This window comes from Chlamydotis macqueenii, chromosome 2 (assembly GCF_036417535.1).
Source record: "Chlamydotis macqueenii isolate bChlMac1 chromosome 2, bChlMac1.mat, whole genome shotgun sequence".
In the NCBI taxonomy this organism is placed as follows: domain Eukaryota; kingdom Metazoa; phylum Chordata; class Aves; order Otidiformes; family Otididae; genus Chlamydotis; species Chlamydotis macqueenii.
In genome coordinates, this window is record NC_141557.1 from 34,205,956 (window position 1) to 34,220,211 (window position 14,256).

The following is a 14,256-nucleotide window of genomic DNA, read 5'->3' on the forward strand; positions in this document are numbered from 1 at the left end:
AAAAGCGTTTTTCACTGAAGAAACGGGCGCCTCCCACTCGGCGGGAGAAGGGCTGAGGAGAAACGTGGGGGTGAGGCGGTAGGAGAGCGGGAGCCCACTGAGAGGTGAACCTGCCAAGTGCGTAGGGCAGGGAGAAGTTTGGTGGGCCCGCGAGGTGCGTGCATGCACCTCCCCAGGCCACCGGCCTCTGGAAGGGTATCTGAATTTCTCTTTTTAACTATAGATATTTTGTAATGTTGCAGAATCTGGTATCATGGATGGAGACAGAGAGTACGACAAAGGTAATGTGTAGTGTTTTTTTAAAAAAATCACCATTCAACCCCTAATCTTAGTTTGAATCACATTTGAGAATAATTTAAATATCTTTTTTTTTCTTCTTTCCCCTCAAGTTGAAGATGTTGTGGGCTGCCACGTTGAAGACGCTGTAACATTTTGGGCACAGGTGAATTCAGAGAGCTATTTGATTTTAACTGCAGTGTTTAATCTTATCCCCTGCCCCCTAGTAAGTTTCTGTAGAAGTGAGAGTAAATGATAGCATTTGGTGTTGGGGAAAAAAAAAATCATAGAATCATAGAATGGTTAGAGTTGGAAGGGACCTTCAAAGGTCATCTAGTCCAACCCCCCTGCAAGGAGCAGGGACATCCCCGACTAGATCAGGTTGCTCAGAGCTTCATCCAGCCTGGCCTTGAACGTTTCCAGGGATGGGGCTTCCACCACCTCCTTGGGAAACCCGTTCCAGTGTTCTACAACTCACATTGTAAAAAATTTTTTCCTAATACCCAATCTAAATCTAGCTCTCTCTATTTTAAAACCATTACCCCTCGTCCTATCACAACAGGCCCTACGAGCAGCCTCTCCCCATCTTTCTTGTAGGCCCCCTTGAGGTACTGGAAGACCGCTGTCAGGTCTCCCTGGAGCCTCCACTTCTCCAGGCTGAACAGCCCCAACTCTCTCAGCCTGTCCTCATAGGAAAGGTGCTCCAGCCCTCTGATCATCTTTGTGGCCCTCCTCTGGACCTTCTCCAGCTGGTCCATGTCCTTATGTTGGGGGCTCCAGAACTGGACACAGTACTCCAGGTGGGAGTACTTTAGAATTCCAAATTACAAGCACTGTTGTTCCCTTTTAAACGGAAACCAGTTGTTCTTTCCTGAAATGTCAGAAATAATTGTTCATCCATCCATTTGATTTGTAGCTGGGTTTTCTTGAATATTTGTTAGGCCCCAAAAATAAATAAATAAATAGAGGGTTAAACTATTTGCTGTTGACTGAAGGTTATTGTAGGAGGCACTTGAAGTTGTACTGGGGGTGGATACCATACTCTTTAACAGCTGAGAGTTTGGGGCAGTTTCAATGAAGCTTGGTATGGAGATGCCTCAAAGGTGCTAGGTCCTTCCAAGTTTTGTGTAGATGGGCAGGAGGGTATTGGATGGGGGGAATTAGAAAAAGTAAAAAAAACCCGAAAACAGTGAGTAGTTTTCGTTAATGTGAGGGGTGCTGTAGGGAGAGGGGAGAACCCAGAAGGAGTCCCAAAGCTTACGTTTTTTATTTGGGCTGCTGACTAGTTGGTGAAGACCTGTGTAGCTTTGAGCCAGCTGGAGGAGGTAATGCTGGTTGTCATGCCCAGGAATTTGGGCAGGGGGACCAAACTTTACTCATTCTGTTTATGAAATAGCTTCTTCTAACAAGGGGATTTTTAGATGTGATAGTCATAGGTAATTCTCCTTTAGGTTCTTACCCTGGCATCCTGAGACTCAGTCACAGTGTTTTATTTAATATTGTAAGGTGCAAAAGTTAGAAGTGTACTCCTAAGGTTAACAGAATGTTTGGTTGCACTAGTGCTTTCTTTTCTGCTCTGAGCTGTGGATCCTTTTCTTTGAATTATGCGTAGAATGTTTTCTAATAAGTACTGTGTTTCTGGAATTGACCCAGTTTTACAGTGGTTCACATACGAAGTTGTAACTGGAAAGACTCTGCTTCTCTAAGCCAAACTAAAACCCAGGTCTTGCATGTAAAGAGAATGAGGGGTATGCCAGAGCTGTTGTCCCTTTGTATTAAGGAGATAAAGAAAAAGAGCACCAAATACATACTAAAATTTGTGAGGAAAGATTGGTAAGTAAGATCTACATACTGCTCGCAGAAGCTGGTAATTAAACTGTTAAAAATGTTTGTTGCAAACTGTTTCTATGAGGTACATTACCTGCCCCTGATCAGTTTCATTAATTTTTGGAAGAAAATGAGAGCAGGCTTACAAATGCAACTAAAATAATGAAAGTTGAAAGCTTAAGGGTGGGGCATTACTTGTCTCAACAGCAGTGCAACTGTTTTGATTTAATTTTTGGCTGTTACAAGCCATCAAGTATCTATTAAAAGTGACAGTTAATATCTTTTACCCTCTCTCCTCACTTCTTAGAATCTCAGTAGATATGATGACCTCTTGAAATTAAGTTATGTGCTGGCAGAAGCTTGTCCTCAGGCTAATGCAGTTTTTGGCGAACTTGATACTAGTAAGGTAAGTAGGTTGTGTATACATGAAGTTCCCCCCCCCGGATGTAAAAGCCTTAATTCTATGCAACCATTTTCTTCAGTGTTTTCTTGATCTTTGATTATGCTGTGGGTTGTAGTCTCTTAAGATCTCTTTAAGAACTGCTGTCTTTCCTGAAGAAAACACTTATTTTGTGTGAGCCCGTTTAAATCTTTCTAGACTTCAGGTGAACTATGCAACCATAGGGTTTTTTTAACATTTAGGAAATACTACAAGAAGGTAATATACAGAACACTTTTGTTATGCGTTATGGGTTATCTTTAACAAGAGAGCAATGGTTTTTCAGAGAAGTGATTGTTTGCTCCACTTCAGGAAGTGCGGGAGACTTTGCAAAAGCCTGTAACGTTAAATGCGCTGGACAGATTACTCTTAAGACGATGACAAGGACGTATTTCATTGAAGTTCTATGACAAGCATGCAAAGAGTGATGGCAACTTTTGATTTTGTGTGTGAACTACTGATAGCTTACTGCAAAGAAAGGTTTAAATAAAATTGTCTAAACTGTTGCATGTGCAGGACCTTCTACATCACTCTTGAAAAGGAAGAAAACACACCAACAGCAAACCCAGTGTGTTAGTGGTGTGACTGGCTTCTTACTTTGTTGGGCTTACTAAGCCATCAGTGTCAATAAAATGTAGCGACACATTAACAGAAAAGCCATGGGAGTCTGCTGTGTAAAATGCTTGGTTTTTCTAGTTGTAAAATTATCTTTGAACTATTGTTTTTGGAGGATTGTGTTTTTGAAGCGTTAGCATATATTGTTATGAGAGACAGGATGTAAAATACATTTCCTTGTTTTCATACTGCGATTGGGATAAATATAGGAGAGTGTGAAAATAAGATTTGTAATGTATTACAAAATCCATTTTGAAGTATGCTTATATTTTCACAATGCTATTCTTGATCTCTTTTTCCTAATTTCCAGATTTATGGTGGCTGTTTTTCTGAGGATAGATGTTGGTACAGATGTATGGTACAGCAAGTGATCAACAATGAAAAGGCAGGAACCATTTTTTTTTAAGTCTTTAATTGTATATCAGTTCTACATGGAGGATGATAGAAATAAATGCAAGTCCTTCTGTTTTGGAAACTTGCTGTGTGAATATATTTAAAAACAGTGAATGTGGGGCACAAATTCAAGAATTCAGGTGACCTGTAATTTTGAAAAATGCTGATGAAAAGACTGGCAAAATCTGGCAGACTTGTGAAGTGCTGTTTGTATTTCTTGATAGAGAGATTCATGAGTGGTAGTTAATATTGTTAAGCAATGTTAATTTAATTTCAGAACTTCTAAGTGGTGAAAACGGCAGCCTCTGTGTGACATGTTATCACGGATGCAAATGACCTGAAGGAGTTGTTAGCATTAGGTGACTCATACAGAGGGCTAGTAGTTCCTATTTAAAATGACAGGCTGGTTGGCATGGAAACATTAGATAGCGTATCTGTCCACTGAAGGAAGTCTTCTGTATTGCTTCTTAATTGTGGCCCTTAGTGGAAAGAAAAAAACTGCCAGCAAAGATCCATTTTGTTACTTAGTTTTGTCTCTGAGCTTTTAGACAGGTGCCAGCATAAGAGATTTCTCTAACTTGGTTCTTTCCTCTGAAGACTGTCTAGTCTTAGTACAGAAGATTCTGATCTCTGCAATGTGTGTGTTAAAAAGCTTGTATTTTAGTAGTTGTCAGCATGTATTTCTGTAGGAGGTTTGTGTAAATTCTACTGATTTATATTTTATATTACTGTTGCAGTGTCAGGTATTGTACATTGACTATGGAAATTCTGAGATTCTGAATAGATCAGACATAGTTGAAATTCCACCAAACTTGCAATGTCCGAGTGTTGCCAAGAAGTACAGACTTTGGGGACTGCGGATACCAACTGATCAGAACTTAAACATGTTTGACCATGTGAGTAATGGATTTTGAAGCGTTTAGATGATGGGATCTGTAACAGATGCTGCCAAATGATTCATAATATCAGCACAGAGTCACCAAGAGGGGTCTTCTAAGAGCTGGATGTTTAACTGTGAAGGCAAGGCGTGCTGGGAAGGCCTGTCTGATCTGTTGCCCTGAACATACTCTAGAAGCTAAAATGGTTTTGTTGAATATGGTTCAGGTTGTGCTGGGAGGTGATTTTCAGAGTAAGCTTTTGCTGTCTTCAGAGCTTCAGGTTTATTTCTGACTGACCTGAGTTCTTTCTGGCGCTGAGGAAACAAAAGTACCTTGTTTTCAGAAGTGGTGGGGCAAAATGAAAAGAACTCTGTTAATAAAAGATAACTTTCTCTCACATATCTTGTGAAGGTCTTGAGTGCATTCTCCAGTCTTTCAGAGCTGATTTTCTGTAGTACTACTGGTGAAACTAATAGCTGACAGTTCTGGTATTTCCCGATTTCTGAATGAGTAGTTTCAGTAAGGTAGATTTCCGTAAGGTAGATACGCATAATAATAATTCATTTGTTGCAATGTTCTCTTTCAACTTTTGGACTACTTGTTGAAAAGCTGTTAATTAATAGTTCAAACCTTTTTTTTCATATTATTTTGTATAATACTGTTAAATAGTTGGTCTAGTATCCTCTGAAGGACTTGGATAACTGAGTTTCCAACCTCTATTGAGACTTTGGATTTCTTCACTTATAAATGATACCAAATTCTTCAAAGCTGAACATTGAGGGAGAACTATTGGTGTTGAAGTCCAGTCTGACATTGAGTGATTAGATCAGGTACAGTTGTAGTTGTACAGATGCAGCGTTGTTTCACAATAATAATTGTGTTAAGCATAAGCTTTACCTGTGCAGCTCTTTGGGTTTTGGTCTTAAACATGTCCTTTTTTTTATTTTATTTTATTTTTTTTTTTTTTGAAGAAAGATGGCTGATGTCAGCTAGAAGTATTCAGCATCCAGTGCACAACTTCAGTATATTTTTATTTTACAGGGGAAGAAGTTCTTGAGCAGCCTAGTTTTTGAAAAAGAAATAAAAATACATCACAAAGCTAAGCATGAAGATGGTACCATTATTGCCCAGGCAGAATATGAAAAAATAGATATTGGAGAAGAGGTGGCCAAGGCAGGATTTGCTGAAAAATTCACATCTCCAGGAAACATTAAAGATGTGGACCAAAGAAAAGCGGTTGTCATGCAGAACCAACATCGGGAGATAAAAGTTCCAGTTCCACTGTGGATAAACAGGTCTGATCATGCGCTGTACCGCATTCCAAGAGGGCACTTAGACCGAACAGCTGCCAGCATAAGGAATCAGAGTTTTACTGGAAACCGTATGTTTGCCCCAAAGTAAGGCACTGAAATGTCATAAAAAACTTTGCATGAGTGAACTGATCAGCTTTAGTTGCTGGGATGTGGGTGTATGAGAAGATGGAGGGGGAAGCGAGTACTTAAAATATGATGTTCAAATTCTGTCTTTCCAGCATCAAGTAATACTGGTACTACAATGGAAGGGAAGTGTGTGTGAGTCTGTGCATGTTTGTGTATGCCGTGGTGATGGGAATTCGGACGTTAATCTGTAGAAAACCTGTTCATTAGTGTTGTGGCTGGTTGGATAGCTTGTTCTCCCTCATTTGATTTCCAGAGACAGCCTGTTCTTATGTATCTTAATGGAAGATTTTGAAAAAGAAGGAAGGGGTAGCAGCTAGTAACCAGAGAAGATACTGGAAAGCTTAGTTGAAAGCGAAGGTTGCAGGACATCAGGCCTCTAGCAGATTTTGCAGTAATAGGCAATGCAGTTATGTTTGTTCTAGCATCTGTGTAATTTCCACAGGGTTGTCCTTGAGAGTTTTTGTAGCTATGCCCGATTTATTTGCCTCTATTAAAAACTAATTGGACACAAATGAGGAACTTAAAAGTACACTTACCTAGCAGGACAAACATATTTTCATTATTTATTTGTGTAGGAATGTAGCAGTGTGTGCTTATAAGAAATAAAGCCAGCAATCTCAGTTTGAAGTAAGCGTTAGGGGATCACAGTGTCTCTGCAACTTGTAATTACACTGACAGGAGGTGGTGGTAAGTTGGCAGTTACAGTTGTTGTCAGAAATCTTTTTAAAGAGACTTTTCCTACAGTTGCTAGGATTGCCATGGCAACAGACTGCTGAGAAAAAATGTTTGTGGGTGGGAAAGATGGTACTTGGCATTCAGAAAGTTGAGATGGTGTAAGAAGTAATGTTCTCCCAAAAACTTGTTTAGAATTTGCTAATGTTCCATAACTTGAGGTTTCTTCAACATTTTAATGAACCACCTGAGGGCACGCTGTTCCACATACCAGCATGGTATCCAAATCTGTTTTACAGTTGGATCATTTAGGCAAATCTGTTCTGTTAACAAATACTAATATGAAATGAGGTGCTCTTGAAAAAATTCTGTAGTGAAGCGCCTCATCCTGAATTATTTTGATACTCTGATTTGCCCTGTTCTCTAGGTTTATAGATATGTTCTGATTTTTAAAAAGTAATAGCGTTGTTTGTTTTTTTTTTTCTTTTCCTGTGGTGTGCACGGTTGGGATAATTTTGTGTACAAAGCTATCGTGACTGACCTGAGCAGCTGGCAGCCAGTATTCCATTTCTGTGTGTTCTTGTGTCCTTTAATTTTTTGCACATCGCAGGCGTTTTTGAGGTGGTATGCCTGCAAAGAAAATAGAGAAAGAAAGAAGCTAGAATGTAACCAAAGCCATGCAGGTGAGGATGAAGTTGATGTGGGGTCTAGTGGACCTTTGGTACTCTACAGTACTGTCACATACTCCTGAGACAGATGGCTTTACATGACTCTTCTTCGTTACAAAAATAACTTTGAGGATATGGATCCAGAGCACTAACCTTGAAGTGCTTTGGCTTATTTAGTAGATAGAAGACTTGAGTTACAATGGACCTTGACTTTTCTGGATCTGCAGTGTGGTATCGTAAGATGTTTTTTGGAAGAGAAAGACTTATGAGTTAGTGACAGTGAAAATGTACAAAAGATTATCTTCAAATGATGTATTTTTTCCTCAGTGTTATGTGACAATCTCCCCTCATGGGGAGGGATACAGATTTTGAAGAAGTAAAGCATGATTGTGTTAAGTGCTTCTGTAGTCTTGATGTTGAGTTCTGTAGTAGTTACTGATGTTACAGTAGCATGAAAGAATGCACGTTGTGTTTTGATTTTTTTTTTAATTAATTCATCTTAATTGATTTTTAAAAGGGAAAAAATACTAGCTTCTACCTCAGTGGCAGACACCAGTTCGACACAGATAAGACCAGATCAGAAGCTGTCCGGAGAGAAAGTTCTCAGAAGGGAAAATATAAATCTCTTGCAGAGGCAGAAGGAACTAGAACAGAAGGTTCAACAGCTGAACAGTGAACTTCAGGTATGTGGAAATGCAAGGAGGATGCTTCTTATTGCGAGTATTTCTGGCAATGCTTTTGTCTTATGGTTTTGTGCTACTCAATTCATCTGTGTACTGTTGTTTGGAATACAGAAGGATTAATGTGGTTGAGTGAAGACTTGTTTTACCCTGGTGCGGGGAGATGCTGTCAATGTGTCTTGGCGCATGTTTTGCAGTCCAGGTTGGACCCTAGTTCCCCTTGGTGTGTGTAGTGGCTTGCCACTGCGCTTGATGCAACTGCTGGTTTGGATGTGGGTGTTCAGTTTGAATGGGGAGTTTTGTACTTTGTGATTAAAAACGTGCTTTGTGTATAATGATGTAAACCTTACTTTTTTTTTTTTTTTTTTTTTTTTCTTTTCTCACTTGGAGGGAAAAACAGTTTTCTGTGTATTGGGCTGAAAATTCCTAAGCATCACAGACTCAGAGCAGCTGTGGAATTTTAGAACTGAATAAAAACTATTATTTCCTTAATTGCTGCTTAATAGAAAAGATGCTTATGTTTCTTCCCAGGGGAAGTTCCTAGCAGTATCTGAGAAGCACAGTGCTGTTAGGCTTAAAAATACTGTGAATGGTTTTAAGTGTGATAAACAGCAGTAGTAAGAAGAGATTGTGTGAAAGTATATTATGTTTGCATTAATTCAGAAAAATGTTGTGCAAACTGTTATCTCTACAGATGCAAAAAGGAAAATCTGCTGTTGTGTAAATCCCTTTGACACCCCCAAACCTGAGCTTGCAAACAGCTGTTTCCTTTTTCTTTCTTGTGGAATAAAACTACTCATAACTAGCTTTGCTACTTGGTTACCACGACCTAGAACACCTGAAGATAAAGTGTTTGTGGACTTCTGTGCAAATTAAATTAACAAGCAACAGAATACATGTCTGCAGCTAAGAAAAAAATACTTGAATGCAGGAAATTTGTAGAACCATTTCTTACGTCTAGTCAGATGATGATTATCTTCTTTTTTTTTTTTTTTTTTTAAAAACCTGTTCTCTACAAATTTTAATTACATTTTTGTGTTGAATGCAAGTAAAATGCTTTAAAATAAAAGGTTGTGGATGTTCCTTTAAGTAAGAAAATACTTGATTTCTGCTAAAAAGACCATGGTAGGCAATGATTCGTTTTAGAAGGGTGATGTGTGGTGGTGGCTTTGAGGAGTACTTAAAAAAAACACCCTGCAGTCATGAGACTTTGGATGCTCATCTGCAAATATGAAACTGTTTAAATCCTTCTATGTATGTTTGTTTGTTTGTTGGTAGTTTTGGTTTTTTTAATATAATACATAGTGAGTCTGAAAGACTTTTGAAGACTACGTTTCATTACTTGAAGTGGGGTTTATAAAAGCATCTCTGTAGTATGAGAGCAAGAGCTTTTAAATTTAGGTTGCCCCTTGAGGAGTACAGCCTGATGTGGTGTATGGGCTTTTTTTTTCTTTTTAGATCAAGAATATTCCTTATTTTGTCTTAAGAATATTCCTTGTAGGAAGGTCAGGATGGTTGTATATAAAGCAAGAGTTCCTGTTTTGCTGCATCGCTTTGAGGTGTGGTAGTGATGACAGTAAGGAGTTGAGTGAGGTCCTGGACTTGATTTCCCTGAACTAATGGGTTGGAATTTTTTTTCTGTATTGTCCGAAGAGTTGCTAGCAAATGGGGAGGAACTGAAGAAATACCCTTGAACACATTACTACTGAAATGAGAGGAAAGAAATAACCATTAACCTTTAAGAAGCTATTAAAGAAAATAAAATTGTTCTAATTGATTGTTATGTCTTTCTAGGCATTTTGTTAGTGTTTTGAAGTGGGAGTGTGTGTGTGCATGTGTGTCTCTGGTTTTCAGAAGTCTAAATTGTGGTCTGCATGTTAGTAACCCTGGCTGTCGGTTGTGAGTGTTGATCTATTTTTACCTCCCTTTGTTGAAACGCTACTCCAAAAATGATAAATAATTCAGAGAGAGAAGGAAGCATCCAGGAAAACTGCTGAAAATTTTGAGGAAACCCTACATACTTACATTGGAACGAAAATGAGAAGTTTGGCTGCTAAAGTGAAGGCACTGAAAGAAGTTAGGTATGTTTTTGGTTTTTTTTGTTGTTTTTTCTAAAATAGTGCTATTTATTGCCCTATTTATCTTTTAAGTCATGCGTGCTTTTTTGTTTCACCAAAAGTTTGGTTTCGTTAATTTTTGAAGAAAAACTTAGTGTTGTATGCAGAGGGGAGTACTTGCTAAAAGCAAGGCTGAAACCTGAGCTTTTTGGAAGCTCCCGTTGGAATTTGCATTGCCTGCTTCTCAGTGTTTGTCAGATGACTTCAATTCACGTCTTCTCCTTTACCATAGCTATTGCAAGAAGAGCTTTTAAGTCCATCTTCAAGGAAGATGCTGATGAGTAAATGCAGCCGGTAGTTAAAAGTAACTGGGTAGTCAGAGTTCCCTGGGCGTCTGGAGTGCTGTGAGAGGTGTATCTCTTTGGGTAGTGCAAATTACCCTTCTAGTTTTAAAAGAAGGGAAGAAGTGGTAAGAAGACTTGAAATAGAAATGACCATCAAATCCTTTAAGAAGAAATACATATATTGGTGTATGTGTTTGTGGAAGATGAGTTAAAAAAAAAACAACAATGGAGGAAATAGGACAAAAAAGAAATTCAGAGCAGGAAAAAAATTCTGTGTACAGCCTGAGGTATAATGAATGTATTCTTGCTCCTTCTTCCTTCCTCAAAACAAGATTTAACAGCTGAATGAGAAAAAATGCTGCTGCTACCTTTTTGAAAGAAACTAGTTTATTAACGTGTCAGGTGCTGTATCAAAATTCGTATGTTGAGGGGGTCTGAATAGCATCGATTTTTAAACTGCCTGAGTTCTGGGGAAAAAATTAAATCCCAGTAAAATGTTGTTTCCTTCTTACAACTTAGACACACAAATAAGAACAATTGTTTTGTGGAGCAGCTCTCCCAAGCCATAAAAGCGGTTACAGAAGGAAGTCTCACTGTTCCGTATTCCTTGGAAAAATTGCAGCAGATTTGGACAGAGTATGACTTGGCTCAAGAGAGGATTCGGTTATGCAGAAATGTGGTAGGTTGGAATTTTTTATTTTATTTTATTTTTTTTTTTATCAAGAGCTATAACTTAACAGCTATTGACAGAGTGTTTTAGCCTTTTAAATGTAGCTGGGTAGCATGAGCACAGCATGGAAACATCTGTCCTTTGTTAGATAATACCGGAGGCTTTGCTACCTTTGCCACAACTGAGGTATTTGTAGTGTTGTTTTTTTTTGTATTAAACCTAGACTTTTTGACGCCCTTGATTTTTTTTATAAAGAAGTGTAAAGAAATCAGAACATGGTAGCTAAGAGGTTTCTGTACTGCAGTAGTTAAAAGCCGCTTCAGCTGTGCAGCTGCAGTGTCTGTCTGTCAAACCTTTTGTTAAAGCAGCATGCTGCTGCTTGGTGTGTGCTTCCCTCGGATGGGGAGGCGTAGAGAGAGCGGTATGCAAATGCCGTTGTGGAGGAAGATGGACTTGGATAGGGGAAAGCTGCCATCTAGTGCAACTTCTCTGCAACCGCAGGTATAAAGAAGTCTGCCTGGGGACATAGACGTGGCTGCTTTGATAAGGAGGGTTATGTGCTGTGTCTTTCGTGTGCAGCGATGCCGCTTTTGGGAGCGGGCAGGTTCCTTGGTCTGTGGCAGGAATTGTGGGAACGCGGGGAGGGGATGGTAGTTGTGTGTCTGGGAGAATGACAGCAAATGTGTTGTGACTATTTTCAAGTATAACCTAAAACATTTAAAACATGTTTGCTTGAAAAGCATTGCTGTATTACACTGAATTTAACAGCTCATGAAATGGACTAGGAAATAATGAGCCATGAGGAGAATCCAGGTAAGTTCTGGTTTTGTTGCTTGTGCAGGAAAACCTCTGCTAAAACATCTATAGCATGGCAGGCATTTGATTGCTGTAGGTTATTACTTTGTTTACTAAAAACTAAATCAAGTGTTTAAACTTGACACCATTAAGGTAAGTGTTCGTAAGTGGGTGACATTTTAGTGTTGCATCTTAGATAGGGGAGGAATGCACAGAAGAATAGGTAGAGTGTGAGGTACCTGGGAAGCAGGGCTGTTTAGGGATTCACTTGAGGAAGCTTTGCTTGGGTGAATTCTTGATCCCATGTGAAACAGTAGCAGTTGCAATTTTCTGGAGATTACATGGGATGGTTGAGCTCAAGCGAGTCCATAAGCTTTGTTGAACAACAGCAGACAAGTAAAGCAAAGCTGTTTCAGAACTTGTTCTCACCCCTTTCATCCACTTTTGCTTTGACTCAGTTGGACTAGGGACAGAGGAAAAGAAAACTCTTAATGTGGACAAGAGTTTGGACAGATGCAGTGGTGTGACTGGGGAGACTCAAAGAGTTCATTCAATAGAGTAGATGGTTATTTGGCTTATTTTGTTGTTGTGTGTGGGTTTGTTTTTTTTTTTTTTCGGTGGGGGGTTGCCAACCCCAGCAGGCACCATTCTTCCATGAGAAACATAATGAAAAGAGATTTCATTCTTGAAGAGTGCTTGAGATTTTTCTGATGGACTAATTTGTCAGAATATGTTAGACAGTCTGGACATTGTCACCCATTTTGCTTGTGAATGGGTAACCATGAAGTCACATCTGTATGATGTGTTGTAGTGCGTTAAACTGCCAAAGTATTTGAAATACTGCTGAAATAAGCTTACAGCACTATGCTGCTTCGGGTAGCTCCGTGTGTGTTTGTGTAGCCCTCTGTTTTGTGTTGACGAGGTGTGGCTTCACCCATGGCTTGAAAACTAGCTTTGTTTGAAAATCAACACCGCCTCCCTGGTCCCCCTACCCCCGCCTCTGATATTTTTCCTGGTTGTCTAAGCTAAGGTGCAAATGAACGGTGGCTTGGAATCTTGAGACTTTTCAAGAGCACGTCCTTGTGAAAAAAATGCCTAATATCTGAAGAGAAGAAGTTGTCATGGTAGTGTCCATATTTTAAACAGGGAAAAATAAAGAAGGCAGGAGTTCTGCTAGATGTCAGGTATCCCCCAGAGTGCCTCAGTGCTGCAGAGGGCATGCAAGTGGGGATGTGTGTGGAAGTGCCAAGTTCCCCAAAGAATTAATTTAGTTTTCAAGATGAATTGGTAGCAGCTGGAACCAGGACATCTCAAGGCTCATGTGGAATTTGTCTTAAGTATTTTGAAAACTTCGTTAGGTGATGGGTACAGAACAAGAATTTTGGTTGCATCATAAGAGCTACAGTACCACAAAGGTTGTCATGTTTTAACAGGCAGTGTAGTGTTGTTTTTTTTTTTTTTCTCAGAATAATTTTGATTTTTAAAGATCTATTTTATATGCTATAACATGCCACAGAATTTTGACTACGGTATTTTCAGATATAAGAAATGTCCAGGATGCACACAGTAAAAGGGTGTCCTTGCTATTCTGCCTGTCATCAGTACTGAAATTACACTGGCTGTAGATAGACTACCAAATATTTTTGATAGCGCAGTCGAGTAAGTTGATGTCACTAACTTTGTTTTTTGCTTGGTTAAAATGAGGTACATATAAATTCAGTGTACAGAAAGCTCAGTGAACCCAAACAGATGGATGAAATAGCTGGCTATTAAACTATAACACACTGGTTAACTCTGTTTACTTAATCTGTCAACCTAGCTGCCAGAATTGAGTTTAGTAAGTTAAATCTTGCTATTCAGTTGTGTAAGGAGTGTGCTCTTCCTTTAACCTCCCTGGAGTGCTGATGCCCTCTCCCGCTCTCACCAGCCTGATTTGTTTGTAAGCTCTTGGGAGTGAACATCTTGTCTTGCTTTGGGGGAAACCTAATGCATCTTAAATAAGTACCGCAGGCGTGAGTAAACCTGAGAAAGTTTGATTGCAGAGCAAATGGCATTATTTAAGTTTTCATTGTCTATGCTTTCTTAGTTGGTTTATGCTGTTTTAACTGGATCTCTTCTGAATACTGTCCCAAAAATGAAGATGAGCAACTGGAGCATTTGTTCTTAATAAGCTATTTATGTAATCTATGTCTTGGAAATGTAAGATGATGATTGGTGAACTGAGGTAGTACTGGGGCATGGTGTGTATGAAAATAACAAATATTATTTTTCTGGAGTAGAAATGCTTAAAAATGTATTCGAAACTAATCATAGAATTTGATGTAAATTCTGTATTCAAATAGGAAGGTAAGGGTGCTGACCACTTCACCAGATCTCCTATGAAGTGTTACTGAGAGGATGCCAGCTTTACAGATGAAAAAAACGGATAATCAGAAGTTCCTCTGATTGCGATGTAGGGAGATGCTCATAGTAATAGGGTGTAATAAGAATTGTGACTTTTCAG

At 39.1% G+C, this 14,256-nt stretch overlaps 1 protein-coding gene across 1 annotated transcript in view; it reads left to right on the top strand.

The window, feature by feature from the left end:
* The first annotated feature begins 238 nt into the window (after positions 1 to 238).
* The window catches only part of STK31 (serine/threonine kinase 31), a 38,558-nt gene continuing 24,540 nt past the window's right edge, over positions 239 to 14,256 (top strand). The window contains exons 1-9 of the mRNA XM_086740430.1: positions 239 to 281; positions 390 to 442; positions 2,411 to 2,509; positions 3,468 to 3,542; positions 4,288 to 4,446; positions 5,470 to 5,825; positions 7,725 to 7,890; positions 9,853 to 9,968; positions 10,808 to 10,967. Of these exons, the coding sequence (XP_086596556.1) occupies positions 254 to 281; positions 390 to 442; positions 2,411 to 2,509; positions 3,468 to 3,542; positions 4,288 to 4,446; positions 5,470 to 5,825; positions 7,725 to 7,890; positions 9,853 to 9,968; positions 10,808 to 10,967 (1,212 nt within the window). The 5' untranslated portion in view covers positions 239 to 253. The remainder of the gene's footprint in view (positions 282 to 389; positions 443 to 2,410; positions 2,510 to 3,467; positions 3,543 to 4,287; positions 4,447 to 5,469; positions 5,826 to 7,724; positions 7,891 to 9,852; positions 9,969 to 10,807; positions 10,968 to 14,256) is intronic.